Genomic DNA, 19,253 nt, shown 5'->3' with positions numbered 1-19,253 from the left:
AAGTGGCTTCCCCATTGGTTTTACTTGTTACAAGGTTGCAAAAAATCACATGACATGCAATTGTCATAAATATGAGCCAGCTGCCAGGTGTCTGAATTTTAATCAGGTAAGTCTGGGGAGGCTGAAATGGTTATAAGTGTGAAAACTGGTCACAAAGCCATCGTAACTTTGAACAGTCACTAAATGAGTGGTTTTAAATCCAGAACTACCTGTAGTTAGAATCTTCTTCATCCAAATCACTTTCTATTTATATGGGAAAGTGTCAGGACCCACCCCAAACCACGTCTTAGGAAGACAAGATTCAACCTTTGTACCTCTTGTGTTTGCCAAGTATAAAATCAGATCTGAAGCATTTCAGCTAAGGTGGGACCACAACAATGTAGAGATGGCTTCAGAAGGGGCAAGAACACATTATTCTAAAAATGGATAAACCATTGTGTCTCCAGATTCCTCAAAGCTCTTTTGCTGTGCCAGTAAATGAACTGCATTGCCCCAGTGAGTGAAAACATCCACCCTTAATGACTAATGCTACCCTTCTTGCCACACACATACACAAAAAGCAAACCAAAACTGCTTACCAAAGCATTTCAAAACCACAACAGTGTTTATTTCTGAATTAAGTCACATCTGGATTGCATCAATCCAAGTTATCTAATCTTTGAACAGATTCAGTTTCCTTAGCGTTGGCTCCATCTATAGTCTACCTCTAAGTCCTCATTTTATCATCTGAGTTTTGGGAAACTACCAGTTAGGTTCCAACTGAGTTTGTGTTCAGCACACTCCCACTCAATCTTTCAAAACACAGCCACAGCCACCTAACAGCCTGATGTTCATTTATTAAAGGATAGCAAACATCAAAAACAGCTGGCAAAAATAAGGTAAAAGGCAGGCAAGAAGCAAGGGGCAAGAATTTGCATTTTTTGTATGTTTATATATCAAAAGGTACAATAATTTCCCAGAAACCCTGAAAACAAGACTGCAAATAATTAGCATAGACCAGCGTTTCTCAACCTCAGGAATTTTGAGTTGCATGGACTTTAACAAAGCTCATGAAAGGCCAGCAGCTGCCTCAGCCTGGCACACCTCAGCAGCAGCAACAGAGAAAGAAGATTGTGAAGGTCACCTGGGGGCAGCAGATATAGGTGGTTGTGGGAGTGGTAAAAGGTAAAGGTTCCCCCGCACATGCGTGCTAGTCGTTTCCGACTCTAGGGGCCGGTGCTCATCTCCATTTCAAAGCTGAAGAGCCAGCGCTTGTCCGAGGACGTCTCCGTGGTCATGTGGCTGGCATGACTAGACGCCAAAGGCGCACGGAACGCTGTTACCTTCCCACCGTAGTGGTCCCTATTTTTCTACTTGCATTTTTATGTGCTTTCGAACTGCTAGGTTGGCAGAAGCTGGGACGAGTAACAGGCGCTCACTTTGTTATGCAGCACTTGAGATTCGACCCGCCTGTTCTGAACCAGCCCTCTTCTCGCACCCCTAATCAAAAGAAGAGTCTGGAAAGCGTCCAAGACCAAAAGGCTTCTGCCAAGTTTTAATTACACTGTTACAAGAATACAAGAGCTTGACTTCTCAAACGGAAAAGTTGCTTTCAGCAACCAGCCCCTCCCCAAACACTTCTTTTATAGAGAGCTCAGGGCGTGGTCTCCCTGTGCCTCCTCCCGAGGAGTCCCATAGCCTTTCTTTGTTTGTCCCTGCTCGTCTGCCTCCTGCGTCGGGCGTCCTTGAACAGGGCCAGCTGTGGGTCATCATCCTCCGCACTCTCGGGCTCACACAGCTGAGAAGAGGTTCCCGGCTGAGGACTCTGCAAAGTCTCCAAATCATCATCAGCCGGTTCGTTTCCCTCCTCCCCCACATCTGAGTCCTCCGATACATCGGACCCGGCTGTCGGACCCACAGGCTGGCCCTGAGTCACAACACCGCCAAACTGCCGGCCTTCTGATCGAGAAGCTCAGCGTCCTAACCCACTGAGCCACCAGAGCCCAAAGTGCGGGAGATGGAGATAGCCAGGTGCTGGGAGTTGAAGCACATGCTGCAGTTGTAAATGTGGGCAGGTTGCCAAGCACCCAAATTTTGATCACATGAACATGGGGGTGCTGCAACAGCAGTTAACTTACAGGGCCAGGCATTATTACAATTTATTCAGCACCACTGCGCAGGTAATCCTTAACTTACAACCATAATTGAGCCCAATGTCCATTCTTAAGCAAGACAATTAAGTGAATTTTGCCCTATTTTACGACCTTGCAACAGTTAAGTGAATTGCTGCAGTTGTTAAGTTAGTAACATGGTTGTTAAGTGAAACTGACTTCCCCATTGACTTTGCAAAAGGGGATCACGTGATGCTGGAACTCTGCAACTGTCATAAATATGAGCCAGTTGCCAAGAGCCTGAATTTTGATCACATGACCTTGGGGGATGCCATAATGGTTATAAGGTGTGAAAAAGTGATACATCACTTTTTTCAGTGCTGTTGTGCTGCACAATCACTAAACAAATGGATGTAAGTCAAGGATTATGTGACTCCAAACAGTTGCTAACAAATGGTCATCAAGCGAGGAGACCTATAACCGCCACCATTTCCTACATACTTCTGCCAGTGACGGACAACTGTCCACATTTTGTTTTCAACCAGGTGATGACAGTTCTTTACATCTCTTTTCCTGAAAATTTTGTGATACTGAAATATTCGAAATATTGAAGCAACAATTAATCACTTTTAGAAGCACAAGATAGAAATTTTGTTGCATTCTGACAACACTGGACTTCCCAGAGCCAATTGCAAACTTGGATCTCCTTGTTAGTCCATCTGTTTGATACTATGTGACTTCCAACCTTTGCTAAAAATTGATAGAATAATTTTATGGGAATTTGACTTAAATGAAGAGCTGAAATGGACTATCAGGATCTGGTTAAAGAAAGGAAGTGTAGAGCTTTTTGTGACTTATTTAAGAAGCTTGTTAATTCTCTATTTTATTAATTTTTTGTATTTTGTATTTTCAGCATAAATATTCTGCATTTATTACACTTCCAGAAAATGCTGATTGTTCAAATTCATACTGGCTGGGGAGACTCTTGTTTTAAATCGACCACATTCTTAGCACACTCTTATGCACTTTGCATTAAGAGGACAACTCTCCCAACTGAATAAGTGCATGTTTCCTCAAACCATGTTTTCCACCCCTAACTTCAATTATTCCCATGTATTACTGTTTAAAAAAAACGCAGCCTTTGTTCATGAAGTTCCAAATAACTAAAACACACAGAGTTTGTCTTATGAGGAAGGAATCCCTCTTGCAAAGGCCTAGCACATAAAAAGCACATTCAATCCGTGTCAACATTACAAATGCATCAGAAATATTGGATGCAATAAAGAACAGATGTTCATAAAAAGAGGCTCATCCAGACTTCCTTCAGTCCCTTCCAAGATGATCACCAGAAAGTCACAGCTGGAGTTTTTGCATACCCGCCAATTTCCATTTTGTTGTCCAGCAGTCCTATTTTGATTTTTTAACTGCAATACTAACTGTCATAAAATCCTCGGCCAATATCACTTCTTGTCCATTCAAAACTATCTCAGCTTGCTTTTTCAGCTCTGTAACGTCTGCATCTCCTTCCCCCATCTGATTCGCAGGCTTGTATCTTTGACTAAAATGAGAGAGGACCAGCTTCCTTGCTTTGCACAGCTTAGCAAACTCTGCTGCCATTTTCGGCGTGCTGTGACCGCGTTCTTTGGCTTTCTCCATCTGGCTGTCATCCAGCGTGGCCTCATGAATCAAGATATCGGCTTCAGAGCAAAGCGACATCACTCCGTCCCCAACCACACCTGAGCAATCTCCTAAAATGCAAATTTTTCTTCCAGGAAAAGGACTTTCTAAGACATCCGTAGGAGAGATGATTGTCCCATTTTCCAGAGTAATCGGAACACCTTCTTTCAATTTCCCATATAAGGGGCCCGGCAGAATTCCTACAAATTAAAAGAACAGGAATTAGAGTAACTTTTGTGCAGTTTATTTTTCATTAAAAAAAAGACCTCTGGTGGAGTAACTCCATAACTCTAAAATCCACCAACCTTCCCCTCTTAAAGAATCAAGTTTCTAGACCTTATGAATACTTGTGTTTGAAACTGCACATAATAAATTTAATAGACCACTTTTTTTGTACACTATTGTTTTCTTTTTTGTTGTTAAGTGTTGAATTTATGCTTTTGTTTCATTTTGTTTTACTGTTTTGTACTTTATTCGCTATGATAAAACAATAAAAAATAAAAAGCTGTGCACACAAAATTGAAACCTTTCTCTCATTTTTATTCTATTAAATTTATATGCCACTCATCTTAGTACTGCACTTGCACTTGCTTTCACCTGTCACCTCATCCACAATCTTTCCTCTTGTAGTATCCTTTTGAACTACTTAATATATTTTTTTTGGGTGGGGGGGAGAGAAAATGAGTTCAAGTACGAATCGTACATTTCATCTGCTTGAAAAGCTATTAGTCACCAAGCTATGTGTCATAGTCACGCATGTAATATCAGCAGAGGTGCTGCAAAATTTCAGTCTAGTTCAGCTGGTGGTATAGAGATGGAACTGAAAATCTCTCTATTTCAGTTTTCCCAGAGTAGTCCTTGTTTAGTGACTGCCTCATTTAGCAACTATTTGCAGTTTTAACAGTAATGAAAAAGTAACTGTGATCAATTCTCACATTTACAACTTTCTCAGGTCTGTAAACCAAAGAAAAACTGAAATCAGATTATAAGCACTCTCATGGTTTCACTTAGCAACTGTATCAACTTTACAACCAAGTTGCCAGTCCCAGTTGTGATCGCTAAACAAGGACTCCTTCTACTGACCTACTATGTGGGGTGGTTTTAATTACAGGCATGAGGAGTAGATAATAATACTCCATGCATCTGAAGATATAGTGCTCAAAAGCATATACACTGGTTAGTTTCTATTCTTAACAAACTCTTGTTATTTCTGCTGCAAAGAATCCACATAGTTATTTTTCTGGGCAGTTACTAAATGGGAGATGTAGCTAGAAGGAATCGAAGGTGTCCGTAACGCACCAAATACGGGCTTTGATCACCAGACATTTTCTCTCTTCCTTTCCTTTCCAATGTTTCTGAACTGAATTCTGATCCGTGCAACCATATTTCAAGCTAGTTGAAAATAACCTAAAAGCCTGTTTGTCAGGACCCACCTCAATCCACATAATGTGATATAAATGGATTCTGACACTGTTTCTGTTACAAAATACCAGTAACACTGTTCTTCTGGAAATATCAACTTTTACAGGTAGTCCTCAATTTATGTCCACAATTGAACCCAAAATTTCTATTGCTACGTGAGATAGCCATTAAGTGAGTTTTGTCCCATTTTACGACCTTTCCTGCCAGAGTTATTAAGTGAATCACAGCAGTTGCTAAGTTTCTTATGGAGATTCTCAGTCCTCCAGGTCTTTTGGGAGGCAACTAGACTTCCTTGTTTTCACTGAAGGGACCCCGGGCAGGAAACATCCGGCAGCCAAGAAGGCTCCCCACCCATTTCCACCACTCAGGACACAGATAAACCTCCAGGTGGCCTCAACGACCCTCTAAAAGGATGCAAACGACCAGCTGTCTGCAAGGAGTATAAATCCTTCCATTCCCCACCATCCGGTCAGAACTGAAGAAGCTCCTTGGATGAGAAGCGAAACGTCTTCAAAGGAAAAACAAGAAAGTCCAGTTGCCTCATGAAAAAGCACCTTTGGGACAGTTGTTAAGTTAGTAACAGGCAATCTGGTTTCCCCACTGACTTTGCTTGTCAGAAGGTTGCAAAAGGTGATCGCGTGACCCTGGGACGCTGCAACAGTCATAAATATGAGCCAGTTGCCAAGCATCCGAATTCTGATCACGTGACCATGGGGATTTGTAATGGTCGTGGGAAAAAAGGTCATATTTGTTTTTTCCATGCTGTTGTAACTTCAAGCTGTCACTAAACAAATGTTTGTAAGTCAAGGAACAGCTGTATAATAACCAGCAGAGCTGGATGCACTCCTACCTAATTCCTTCAATTTCTGAGCGTTGAGCTTGCCAGTCCGTGGCTTCTCTTCGACCAAAAACCCAAAAGAAGGTATACGATGAAACAATCTGAAAGCCTTCATCACGACAGGCCCACTGTCCTCCAGGAAGTACGAGTCGTCTGCAAGATTCAGGTAAATAACATCTCTTTGTGGCTCTGGACAGCTGACCTCATCTCGCTTCCCAGAAAACATGTCAGTCCATTCTTCTTCAGGGCACTGGTTGCAAGTGGGAACCAGTTCATGGACGACGTAAGGGAAAAGCAGCTGAGAACGGGAAAGCGCCATGGCTCTCTGGAGAAAATCCTTTAGCCCAAGGGGCCCATAAATATCCACTGGGAGCTTGCTGGCATCAGGACTACACTGCAGGCTGATTGTACACAATAGTCCCGGAAGGCCAAAGACGTGGTCCCCATGCAGATGAGTTATAAAAATCTTGGTAATTTTGCCTAACAATATAAAATAAGATTGTTAGCATCCAGGGCTGCACATAATGAAAATTAAGAATAAATAGGAGATAAAAGCAACAGGACAAGGACTTTTCTGCTAGAAAATGGCAAAAAAAGGCACCAATTGCAGTCATGTGACTGCAGGACACTACAACTTTTTAATAATCAAGGAGAGAAGCAACCTGGAACTAAGGAGAAATTTCCTGATAGTGAGAACAATTAATCAGTGGAACAACCTGCCTCCAGAAATTGTGGGTGCTCCGTCAATGGATGCTTTTAAGAAGAGACTGGACAGCCATTTGTCTGAAGGTATAGGAGCTTCTGCTTGAGCAGGGGGTTGGACTAGAAGACCTCCATGGTCTCTTCCAACTAAATTTATTATTCTATTCCTATTCCCATTCCATTCCATTCTATTCTGCAAAAGACCAGGCCCCCCCAACTTCTCCCAGCATCTGGAAAGTTATTTACAACCTCTTCAACGCACTTGCTTTGAGATTACTTTTCATGAATTGCGTCTGGGTTCCCTCGCCACAATCAAACAGCCAGCATTGCCCTTCAAAACGGATTACCGTAGCCGATGCCCCTCTCGTTGGAGATGGATATGCAGCCCCCGTCCCCAGAAATGTTATATCCATGGACATTTTACTCAAAGGACAACTAAAAGAAAAGAATGATACCTGGACATCAGATCTGGGAGGGGTCTCCTGGTTTGATTTTTAAATAAAACTATTAGATCTCAAAAAGGGCAAAGCAAGAAAACAGAACTTACTTCCCATGCCAGCCCAGGAAGTAGGTTTGTTTATTTAACCTTGTTTCCCCTCTTAATTCTTCCACCCTCTTTCTCATCCTTTTACTGCAGTCTTCCCCCCCCCCACTCCCGATACCTGGGAGTTCTCTCCTCTAATTTTCAGTCATTGTGGCTGAAGGTTGAAAATTATGCAAAGTAAAGCCAAAATAGCTGGAGAATTTGGAAAACCTGCCATTTGGATCAGGGATCCCCAATCCTCACCAGGGCACGGAAGTGCTGGGCAAGCGCCCACAAGCGCACGCATGAAACCCTCTCCCAGCACCCACTCTGTGGGTCGTTGCTGGACCACAGAGCCAGAAAGATTGGAAACCACCGATTTAGATTATAAGTCTAAATTTCATTTTTATTTTATTATTATTCTACTTGATCTCATGTAAGTCATTCCAGGAATATTTCCCGCTAGGAATAAAATACTTGCATCCAATCACCCACCCATGACACTCAGCAAAATGGTATTCTTAAAAAACGTACTTTGCCATTTCAGTTGCAAGCCTTCCCTTGATAAAGGGTTCAACTACAACCTCAACCAAGTTTCAGTCAGTGGATGTACAGTGGAGGAGGAGAATTAAGACATTAAAAATGAAGGATTTAAAACTCACTACATTCGAGCTACTATACACCATAGCTAACCTGCTTACTGAATAAACCCATATTTTGGGTTTCCACAACTTAACAACCCAGAAATTAACTCAAAGGCAAGATTTGCAGGTGAATCTATCCCTACCAAAAATAATTAGCATTAATCAAATTAAGTCCTTGATTTATGACCACAATTGAGCCCAACATTTCTGTTGCTAAGATAAATAAGTGAATTTTGCCCAAATTTACCACCTTTCTTGCCAGATGATTCACTTAATACTGCAATTGTTGAGTTAGTAACATGGTTGTTAAGTGAATCTGGCTTCCCCATTGATCTTTGCTTGTCAGAAAGTCGCCAAAGTTTATCACATAACGCTGGGATGCTGCAACTGTCCTAAATATGAGTCCCTTGCCAAGCATCTGAATTTTGAATACTTGACCATGGGGATGCTGCAACAGTCACAAGTGTGCAAAACAGCCATGTCACTCTTTTCAGTCCGCTGCAATTTCAGATGGTCACAAAACAAATGGTTGTAAGTCGAGGACCATCTGTACATAAGCAAATGCACTACTTGACCTGGTTAACAGATGTACAAGCTCAGCTTGCATGTAGAAAGTAAGTTTCATCTCCCTCTCTCCCTCAGATGCAATATTGCTTCACGCAAAGAAATTTTCCACCTCTGGGCTAGGCAACTTCTAGGTATATTCCACAAAAAAATCTTCTACCATTCAAAAATAACTAAATATGTAAATAAAAATAAGTATGCACATAAGTAGAATCTGATTTGCACATAAATACCAAACCTTACCGTACGTTTAGTAAATTCACGTTTAGTTATATACTGAATATGCTGGAGAAATCTCCAAATACCATCAGATTATTCTCAGAGTCTATAAAGCAAAAGTATTAAAGCCACAATTCTTGTCTGGAAAGTAACAAGAGACAGAAATGTACAGTGAACCTTTTTAGGGGAACAAAAACAGTGACACAATAATGGAAGAAACTTTCAACAACAGACTGAAGACTCATCCCTCTTTGTATCTTTCAACTACCGGTAGCATTTCAAACGCACAAGGGACTCCAGGGGGGGGGGGGGGAAGGTTGTTTAGAAAAATGCACTGAGTAGAGATACTCCTCAACTTACAACAGTTCATTTAGTGACCATTTGAAGTTACAACAGCACTGAAAAAGCATCTTTTGACCATTTTTCACACTTAGGACCGTTGCAGCATCCCCATTTTCACCTGATCAAAATTCAGACACTTGGCAACGGACTCCATTGTCGTCGTAAGTCGAGGACTACCTGTATTCCAGCTTTTACGCCTCGTTCCTTTTTTCTCCTAAAGTAAAACCGACTTTAACGTTAACAATTAACTCGAGCAACCCGACTTGACTCTCTTCTCTCTGTGCAACCCGAGCTTCGCTCCGTACAAGAGAGGCGTAGGTTTTCCTGGCTTTTTGGTATTATTTTTCTTTTTCTCGCCCTCTTAAAACAAAAAACAGAAACTAAAATCCCCTCGTTTCCGCCGCCGCCTGCCGGCCATGCCCTCCCGCGGGCGGCCTCTCCGGGCCTGAGCAGAAACGCGGCTCCGCCGATCGAGTCCGGCGCTCGGTGGGAAAAAAGAAAAGTGTGTGTGTGTGGGGGGGAGCAATTCAGGGCCCGGGGCGGGGGGGGGGGCAGGAGAAAAAGGCGGAAGTTCCTTTCCTCGCCCCCCCCCCAGATGCAACCTGGAACTGACCCTCAGGCGCTCTCGGGGGAGGGGGTGTATGCGGAGTGAGGGGGGGGATCGCCCCTTCCTCCTCCTCCTCCTCCTCCTGCGAAGGCTCGGAAGGCCCGAGGCGCTGCCCTCTTCCAGGCCCCGGCAGCCTTCCCGCTCCGCAAAGCCGGCGAGGGGGGGGGGCGGCGCCCGGGCAGACAAGGCCTCTCCGGCCGGAGCCGAAGGAATCAAGCCCGCCAAGCCCCCTTCGCTCCCCGGGAGAGCCTCGCGGGACGTGGGCGACGGCTCCGTTCTAGGCCCCCCCTCCCGTCCCCCCCCGAAGCGCAGCTTTCCCGCCAGGCCGGTGCGAGGCGCGGATCCGCGGCGGAAGCAGAAACCCGCCCGGCCGCCGCCGCCGCCGCCACAGCTGCGTCCCCAACTCAGGCAGCCGCTCAGGCGGCGGCGGCGGCGCCCGGGTCTCCCGGCCCGGCCGGAAACGGGGTTGGGAAGAAGTGCGGGAGCCGCGGCTTCCTTCGGAGGAGCGGGCAAGCAAGGCGGCCTCTCGCGGCGCCTTTTCCGCCCTTCCGAGGCGGCCGGGCGGATGTAGGCCTTAAGCGGGGGAGGCAGGAAGACGGACCGGTGCTTCGCAGCCTCGAGTCCCTTCTGACGACTCCCCCGGTGGTGACCGCGTGGAGTCGCTTCCTTCGGACGTAGCTGGGGAGTCCCGCGGGCAGCCGCTGAGCTAGGAGGAACCGGCGGGGTTGCCGCAGCTGCCACTAAAGCCGCCGCTAACACACGCGCAGGCTTCCTGGTGGGAACCGGAGAGGAGGCCCGGGGGCGACCCGGTCTTCCCGTCCCAGAGAAGAGGGGGCCGGCTTGTTTCCTGAAGCACCCGAGGGGAAGAGAAGGAGCTCGTCAAAGAGAGATCTAACCTAGAACTGAGGAGGAATTTCCCGATGGGACAATTTACCAGCGTGGCTCCAGAAGTTGTGGGCGCTCCACACTGGCTGCTTTCAAGAAGAGATTTGGACAGAAATGGCAAAAATCTCAGCATATTTGAAAGATCATTCGCAACCAAGATATATTTTGGAATGGAGAAGATGGATTGATTATATCCAGAATAAATATGGGACTAAAAAGTTTCATTTAGCATTTGAATAAGTATTAGATTTATAAGATTTGTTATTATTTAGTTATTTTTAAGGAGAGTTAAAGTGCGATACAGCTAGTTAGCATTTGTTGTTGTTAGTTGCGAAGTTGTGTCCGACCCATCGCGACCCCATGGACAATGTTCCTCCAGGCCTTCCTGTCCTCTACCGTCTTCTGGAGTCCAACTAGGCCAGGGGTCAGCAACCTGAAACAGTGAAAAAGCCACACGGAACCGGTTCCCTCACAAAAGGAAAAACGGAGCCACAAAAAAAGTGTGCGCATGCGCACATGCACAGAACAAGGTTTGACTGAAGAGTGGAGCCAAGGCGAGATATGCACCTACCCTGCATATTTGAATTGATTGGTTAAACTTTTTTAGTCTCACTTTTTTGGGGGGGGGACTACACATAGCAGAAGACTGGGAGCCGCAGGAGATGGCTGAAAGAGCCGCATGCGGCCCCGGAGCCGCAGGTTGCAGACCTGTGATCTAGGCTCACGCCTACTGCTTTAGTGACTCCATCCAGCCACCTCATTCTCTGTCGTCCCCTTCTTCTATTGCCCTCAATCTTTCCCAGCATTAGGCTCTTCTCCAGTGAATCCTTCCTTCTCATTAGGTGGCCAAAGTATTTGAGTTTTAGCTTCAGGATCTGGCCTTCTAAAGAGCAGTCAGGGTTGATCTCCTCTAGGACTGACCGGTTTCATCGCCTTGCAGTCCAAGGGACTCGCAGGAGTCTTCTCCAGCACCATAGTTCAAAGGCTTCAATTCTTTGGCGCTCAGCCTTTCTTATGGTCCAGCTTTCACTGCCATACATTGCAACTGGGAAGACCATAGCCTTGACTATACGCACTTTTGTTGACAGGGTGATGTCTCTGCTTTTTAGTGTGATTCCCATTAATTTTGATTTTTTTTAAAAAATGATGACAACTTACACTGCAAGTTGTTTTTAACTTCCAACAGCTGTGCTGAATGATCCCTCTCCAGACCTCCTTGTGATTATGATGGAAAATGAACACCATTTCGTAGGAAGGGATAAACTGTTTTTACTGAAGGTCACAATTCTTGGATTGGATTTTAGAAAAGTGCTAAAAACAAACCAATTTTGAGGCCCAAGCAAAAGAAAATCAGCTGAAAGGAGCAAAGATGTCCATTTTTCGAACAATAATACATTTATAAGGGAACATATTTTAAATTAAAAACATTTTTAAACAGCACAAAAGGTTTCCTAAGGTGTTTTCTAATGAATTTGGCAGATATTTATTCAGCAAGCTTCCTCCAAGTAATATGTTATTTTCTAAATTACGGTACCTCAACCTAAATTGGGGATTGGGAGGGAGAAAAATTGTATTTGTCCATCAAATTATCATTTTTTTATTCATCACATTTTTACGCTGCGTATCTTACCTAAATAGCTCTGGGTAGTTTACAATAAAAAACTGTTACTGCAGGTTTGTCTAAAAGAAGCTCATAGAAGCTTAAGTGGCCCAAAAGGAAGATCTTGCGATTAAAAACCGGTATCTCGTCCAACATACACATGACGTTTGTTTCTGAGCATTCAGAATTTGAAACTCCTTCCTACTTAATAAATGATAATAATAATCTCCTACGGCATGTGGAACTGGAATGAACAGTTCAAAGTGGGATTCTTTTCTCGCTGGAGGAATCTGTATGTCTTGAAACGTACCGGTCAACAAGAGGTATGTCTGAACCTAGTATTTTGACAAAAATATTTAAATCACATACTTTACTCAAATTCAGCCAACTACATACAGGGCGTAATTTATACAGCAGCCCTTCTCATTCTTGGCATCTTTTAAGACGTGGACTTCAATTCCCAGAATTCTGCATGGCTGGGAGAATTCTGGGAGTTGGAAGTCCACATGACTTAAAAGTTGACAAGGATGAGAAGCGCAGTTATAGACTGCTCGCAGACTATGTTTAAAGCCAACTATGCCAATTAAACGTTGCAGAGAGCTATCTTCTGCTACAGGTATTTTGGGTATTGAGACATTCAGGGCCTTTCTTAAACTTCAACCTCCTTTAGGTGATTTGGGCTTTGACTTTTAAAATCACAGTAGCAGCCCTGTTGGTGGCACAGTCCAGGCTGAGACAACCCGACTGAGAACTTTGTAGATACATATGGGATAAAATATTATTGTACTTGTATTTGTCCCGAATTGTGCAGTCTAGCAAATATTGCTAGTACTTTCTAGTATAAATTTCCACTCATAAATAGAAAGTCATTATGAATTCATCTCAATTATATGTACTATCTTGATGAACAACATGACCCCATGTAGTTTATTCAGGCTCTGATCAACTACACCACCCATGTTCATTTCTTGGACCACTAGGAAACGTTTTCTTGAGAGCGTGCAATGACCTTCCGTAAGTCCATGACTGCAAAGCCATGTAAGTAGGGAGGGAATGGAGAGACCTCCTGAAACAGAATTCCAGAATATTCTTTCCCAATTATTTCTCAGATAAATTCTTCTGAGAATGTTAAAAGTTAGGCAACACAGTATGTTATTTCTTGTGTTTTCTTAAATTACAGACACCATCCCTTGGGGCAGGTACAACTGACATGAGGTGCCTTTGAAGTGTCCTCTATAAAATGGTACAATTTCACCGATATTTCTACATTATATGGAAGAGGAAAACAAAGAAACGTTGCTGATAGCACAGGACGCTTTTCCAAAAAAAAAATAAATCGGGATCCAGGTAAACTTCTACACAAAATATTTTAGTCCGGCACTGTAAAACAAGATTGTAATGTTTCCAAACAGTTATCACACCTAGTTGAATTGTGCAGTCTCCCCTAGCCTTCGTGAAACCGCTCTAGGTGTGCCGAGAGTACAATTCAAAGCTGAATCTAGACACAATCTCAGTCACCCTGTCTGAGAAAGTTCCTGGTGCCACATTAACATGAAAACTCATCCTGCTCTCTGAAAAGTCTGCACTGACCCAGTTCTCAGTGTAAGAGGCACAAGGCATGAAACAGACTTCCCATTATGGTGAAATTACAGCAGGAAAATGTCATGTTGAAATCCTTTCGCTCAACCCACGTTTCTCAGAAACGGCAAAGGAGAAGCAGTGACACTCTGAGACCTTCTCCCTTCGTGACCAGTTCCAAGTAAAAGGCTGCGGTGGCATTTCTCTCAGAAACGTTTGCTCTGCACTCTTGCATTCCCCAATGAATAAAACAAAACAAAACTCAAACCATCCACTTTTTCACACTGCGCTGTCATATCCAACTGGCTTCCCTAGCAGACAGCGCAGCCTGTAGAATTTAACTGGAGGAAATGGAGATGTTATTATTATTGACTTTCTTTTTATTGGATAGGCAAATTGAAGATTGACTTATCCAAGAGGAAGCTTTGATATCCTTAACAGATTCCCAGAAACATGGTAAGGCAACTGGACAAATAAAAAAATAAATAATGGTAAAAAGATCCCAGATCTGACATATATAATATGCATGTCACAAACCAAGATTACCTGGAGATAAAAAGAAATTAATTTTTACTGGAGTGGTGTCTCGCTTTGTTTAGGGCAGTGTTTCACAAACTTGGCGGTTTTAAGCCATTCTGGTTGGGGAATTCCGAGATAGATGCCCACACGTCTTAAAATGATTAAGGTTGAGAAACATTGGTTTTCGGGCATAGGATGGGGGTGGGGGCAACGAAGCACACCTGCCCACCCCTTAGATCAATGGGGCAGAGACCTGGGAGGACAGCAGCCCTCATGAAGTCCAGATTAAGGGGTGTTACAGTTTAAGCATGAAGAACAACAAGAAAAACAAAACCACTTGAAAAGACAAAAGAGGAGTGTGTGTGTGTGTGGGGGGGGGGAGAGGTGATATGCAGCAAGTGCCACTAAGAAAGCTGAGTTATTCAAGCGCAGAACCTCAGCACAGAGACACACACAGATCCAGGCGAGGGCAGCAGCGTTGCTTGCTGGCAATGACTGATGTTTCCAGAGGAAGAAAACGTAGCGCTAAGGAGGAAGGACGGAACTCCGTGTCTGAATCCGCCCTGTAAGGAAACAGGAAAGCCTCTCCTTCTGGAAAATCTGGCTCCGTGCAATTCAGGCCACAAGGTTCAGCACGCAGGGCAGTTACAGGAGCCCCTGAGGTTGCAAAAAGACAGAACCGATATAAACAGACAGAATGGAGTGATTTGGTCATCAGTTTACGCTTCCAGCAGAAGGAAGACTTAGGGGTTTTTGTGTAGACTACAAGAGGGAGGACGGCATTTCTGGATGCTTCTCCTGAGGAAAAGGACAAGGGAGGGAGACTAAGCCAAATCTCTTTCCTTGACTGACTAAGAGTCCCTTCTCAGTTAATCGGTTTGGTGTGGACCCATGCAGCTTACAGCCATAAAAGAGACAGTACAGAAAAACCTTATCACACAGCAGACCAGTTAACAAAAGTTAAAAAAAGAATTAAGGGTTTTCCCTTATTTGTTCAACTAGCTTCCCCTGGGAGAATAGAAAATATATTAAATTTCAACTCAGCCGTCCATTCCTATGCACCTCAGGAGAGAGGAAGTCCAACCTAGGGACTAAATTTGGTGTCGGTTATGCACCCAGTTCAATGGTTTAGCACAAAAAAGAAAGTTTTAAGTCTTCGGCAGTCCTACTTCAAATGTTGTTCTGGACGGGGGTTCCCAGTAAAATTTCAAACACGCCTTTTGTCCGATGAGTAGGTTGTGGACACTGGCCAGTCATACAAATCTGGTAGAAAGGATTCATACTCCGATGTCCAGATTCTTGATCGTATGTACTGAATTTTGTCTGCTGGTTCTGGGTAATGGAATGCCATGTGATTGGCATATAAATATTCCATGACCTACGGAAGAAAAAGGGAAGCTTAAATTACAGGTAGCGCTCAGCATACAGCCACAATTGAGCCCCAAATTTCTAAGCGAGACTGTCAGTGAGTTGTGCCCCATTTTACGACCTTTCTCGCCACAGTGTTTAAATGAATCACTGCAGTTGTTAAGTTAGTAACACAGCTCTTAAGTGAATCTGGCTTCCTCATTGTCAGAAGGTCAGAAAAAGTGATCATGTGACCCTGGGATACTGCAGCCGTCATAAATACGAGTCAGATGCCAAGTGTCTGAATTTGGATCACGTGACCATGGGGATGCTGTAATGGTCGCAAGTGTGAAAGGCGGTCAGAAGTCACTTTTTTCAGTGCAAGAAAAGTGAATGAGGAAGCCAGATTCACTTAACCGTTTTACTAACTTAACAATTGCAGTGATTCACTTAACAACTGTGGCGAGAAAGGTCGTAAAATGGGGCTAAACTCAACAGAAAATTAGGGTTCAACCGTGGCTGTCATGTTTTGTTCTTTTCTGAAATGGGTCCTTACCTTTATAGCTATGTTAATGGACACTTCCCTGATGTTGGAAAGCGCGGGATAAAGTCTTCCCTCTCGGAGCTCTTCCTCACTCAGCTGCTGGGACAATGTCTTTTAACACAAAAAAAGGAAGGAGGGGAAAAAGAAGGCATTTTATCCAGGAGTAAACCTCCCGTCCTGGCCCTGCACATCTGGGCCACCCAGGACGAGAGAAGAAACCCTTCCTTTGACCCAAAGCTGCTTTTATTAAGCCGAAGAAGCAGCTTTTACAACTTTTACACAGAGTTTTTGCTTGAGTTTGGTTACTATTGGTGCTTTATCCTGCTTGATGTATCATCCACCCCGAACCCTCCCATCAACGCTGACAAGACAAGCCACTTGTATACAAACAGAAAGCAAAGCCATTCCCTTCTAGCATGATGAAGTTACCTAGTTGGGTAATGAAATGTCTGCAAGAAAATAACCCAGCTTAGTGAGCACCAAGGACCCACCATTCCACCCTCAGCTTCTCTTCTGTTGGCGATATATAAAAGTCGTTTACGTTTCCTTTAGATGGATTGAAGGAACAGCCTAGCGGTGGTTGTCTTGAGCAGACATTGCACATCCTATACAAAAATTCACCCAAGAGAATCTTCTGTTCTTTGAGTACGAGGCAAAGCCTCCCTCAGATAGCGTAAAAGCACGTTCCCCAAGAAGAGCAGCCCACCGTCCCTGTTGCCCCCAGCCAGCATAGCAACGTCAGTTGTTCACTCCAAACCAAATCGTCAGAAATTGCAACGTACGTCCACATCTGAAATGGCTTTCACCCAACCTGGGAGATATCTTGGATGTCCAGGTGTCCAGGACCTGATTTATCATTCGCTCCCATGATTAACAACTATAGATAGCTATAGAGAGAGCCGGTTTGGGTTAAGAAGCTGGCGTACAAACCAGGAGACTGTGAGTTCAAGTTCTGCCTTAGGCACAAAAGCTGGCTGGGCCAATCATCAGAGGACTGTGAATTCTAGTCCTACCCTAGGCACAAAAACCGGCAGGTGACTTTGGGCCAATCACCAGGCAGTGATGAGTTCTAGTCCCAGCTTAGGCATGAATGCCAGCTGGGTGTCTTTCAGCCAGTTCCTCTCTCTCAGCCCAACTCACCTCACAGGGTTGTTGTTGCAAGGAAAATAGGAGGAGGAAGGAGTATTGTGTATGTTCACTGCCCTGAGTTGCTTATCAAGTAATAAAGGCAAGATAAAAATTTGAGTGAGTGAGTGAGGAGTGGATGGATGGATGGATGGATGGAAAAGACGGTGCTCAGTATCCCAACCAACCTGTTTCCTTTACCTTTGCAGCTTCCAAAAAGACATTGTCACTGATGTGCCGGACACTACTCAGGACAACAGCAAGAGCCACACCTGCGACATACAGAGAAGAATTCTAAATGATAAAAATCATTTTTATGGTTCATGCAAAGCATGCAGGGAGTAAAAACCTTTAGAAAACTGGGGCACAGCAAACAACAACAGGAACGTAGCAATGAAATACACAAGTGGAGTGGGATAACACTTGCAAAATACAGGTAACTAGATTTTTATGATGAGATTAAGCAGGCTATACTTTCTGCAATAAGCACAAAGGCGTTTGAACTGCATTCTTTAAAAAAATATCTTTTTTTTTAAAAAAATGCCTGGACAGTAGTTTTGGAATAAAATTCAATGAAAGATACAGGAATAATAGCCATTTCCATGGAAAAGAAAGAAAGAAAGAAAGAGAGAAAGAAAGAAAGAAGGAGGAAGGAAAGATGGGAGAGAGGGAGGATGGAAGGAAGGAAGTAAAGATGAGAGGGAGGGAAGGAAGGAAAGATGGGAGAGAGGGAGGGAGGGAGGGAGAGGAAGGAAGGATGGGAGGAAGGAAAATGGGACAGAGGGAGGGAGGGAGGAAGGAAAGAGAAAAAAGAAAGAAGGAAGGAAAGATGAGAGGGAGGAAGAAAAGAAGGAACGAAAGATGGGACGCAGGGAAGGAGGAAGGAAGGAAGGAAGGAGGGAGGGAGGAAGGAAGGAAAGATGGGAGAGAGGGAGGAAGGGAGGGAGGGAAAAAAGGAAGGAAAGATGGGAGAGAGGGAGGGAGGAAGGAAGGAAAGAGAAAAAAGAAAGGAAGGAAAGATGGGAGGGAGGAAGGAAAGATGGGACGCAGGGAAGGAGGGAGGGAGGAAGGAGGGAGGGAGGAAGGAAGGAAGGAAAGATGGGACGGAGGAAGGGAGGAGAAAAAAAGGAAGGAAGGAAGGAAGGAAGGCTAGATCAAAACGAAAGGTGATTTCCCAGAGCTGAGCTCCCTCTAGGGAAAGATAGCTCTGTACTGTGCACAGCAGCAAGAGTCCAGTGGGGTGTGGGAAAGACCTTGGGAGGAAGGGAAAAGAGCGGCGGGCAGGGCCACAGGTAGGAGGCAGCTCAGCCGCGGAAGGAAACGTCTCAGAAGGGACCCTCCCTCGCTGGGCTCTTGGGCTGGGAAGACTTACTTTGAGACTTGCAAGGTTCTGTCACGGTAACCTTACGATCAAGTAGAGCGCTTCGCATCTGGGACTACCCTGCAAGGCTGGCAGGCCATTTGAAAAGAACGAATCAGCCAGGCAGGAACTCCAAAGCTTTACCTGGAAATATGTAGGCGTTGTTTCCCTGGCCCGGTTTGAAGGACCGTCCGTCCCTCAGCTTCACAGGCCCAAATGGACTGCCGCTTGCAAACAGGCAGCGCCCCTGGCAAAACAGAGAAATGAGGGAGTCAAGGTACTTCCGGAACCGGGTCTTTGGGGTCTTACGAAAGTCCAGCAGGGTCGAGGCGTCTGATCTCCGGAGGGAGGACGTTCCAGTGGGTGGGTCCCGTGGCAGAAAAGGCACATCTTCTCAGCGCCCCCAAACAGCACAGTCCGGGGGTCTCCCAACCTGGCAACTTTAAGACTTCTGAACTTCAACTCCCAGAATTCCCCAGCCAGCATGGAGACCTCTGCTTGGTCAAGGAGACCTGAAGCAAGTCCCTCCTGCCTGCCTGGACTGGACAGGCAGAAACAGTGGGGGAGCAGCAGCCCAGTCCCAAGCCCTGGAGGTCTTTAAGGGTGACCACCTGCTGCCCCCAGAATTGCCCTTGAAATGTTCTTCGCATGCAGAAAAAAGAAGGAT

General features: G+C 44.7%; 2 protein-coding genes across 9 annotated transcripts in view; both read right to left on the bottom strand.

Annotated features, from left to right (window-relative positions):
• Positions 1-585: 585 nt before the first annotated feature.
• ELAC1 (elaC ribonuclease Z 1) lies at positions 586-9,653 on the bottom strand. Of its 6 annotated transcripts, none has more exons than XR_014491473.1 (4): positions 6,992-7,164; positions 6,040-6,507; positions 1,929-3,967; positions 586-1,454 (listed from the first exon to the last, which is right to left on the bottom strand). XR_014491473.1 is itself a non-coding variant. In XM_083354876.1 (4 exons), exons 2-4 carry the CDS (start codon positions 7,146-7,148, stop codon positions 3,498-3,500), a joined length of 1,095 nt encoding a protein of 364 aa, XP_083211002.1. In that variant the 5' UTR covers positions 7,149-7,164; positions 9,635-9,653; the 3' UTR covers positions 1,799-3,497. The 6 variants fall into 6 exon arrangements, 5 of the variants coding, with proteins under 5 accessions (XP_083211002.1, XP_083211000.1, XP_083211001.1 ...); XM_083354876.1 differs by lacking the exon at positions 586-1,454 and adding an exon at positions 9,635-9,653 and having other exon boundaries at positions 1,799-3,967; XM_083354874.1 differs by lacking the exon at positions 586-1,454 and adding an exon at positions 9,199-9,559 and having other exon boundaries at positions 1,799-3,967.
• A 2,317-nt stretch (positions 9,654-11,970) lies between these two features.
• Positions 11,971-19,253, bottom strand: part of ME2 (malic enzyme 2) — a 48,075-nt gene continuing 40,792 nt past the window's right edge. For 2 of the 3 annotated variants that reach the window (XM_083354851.1, XM_083354850.1), the window contains exons 13-17: positions 18,731-18,833; positions 17,428-17,498; positions 16,114-16,212; positions 15,380-15,588; positions 11,971-14,867 (exon numbers count right to left, since the gene is read on the bottom strand). In XM_083354851.1, the coding sequence (XP_083210977.1) occupies positions 15,418-15,588; positions 16,114-16,212; positions 17,428-17,498; positions 18,731-18,833 (444 nt within the window). In that variant the 3' untranslated portion in view covers positions 11,971-14,867; positions 15,380-15,417. Of the gene's footprint in view, positions 14,868-15,379; positions 15,589-16,113; positions 16,213-17,414; positions 17,499-18,730; positions 18,834-19,253 lie in introns of those variants that run through there. The other variant, XR_014491471.1, reaches the window with a different exon arrangement.

This window comes from Vipera ursinii, assembly GCF_947247035.1.
Source record: "Vipera ursinii genome assembly, chromosome: 2".
In the NCBI taxonomy this organism is placed as follows: domain Eukaryota; kingdom Metazoa; phylum Chordata; class Lepidosauria; order Squamata; family Viperidae; genus Vipera; species Vipera ursinii.
The sequence above is the reverse complement of the archived record's forward strand: the minus strand, read 5'-3'. Positions and strand labels throughout refer to the sequence as shown.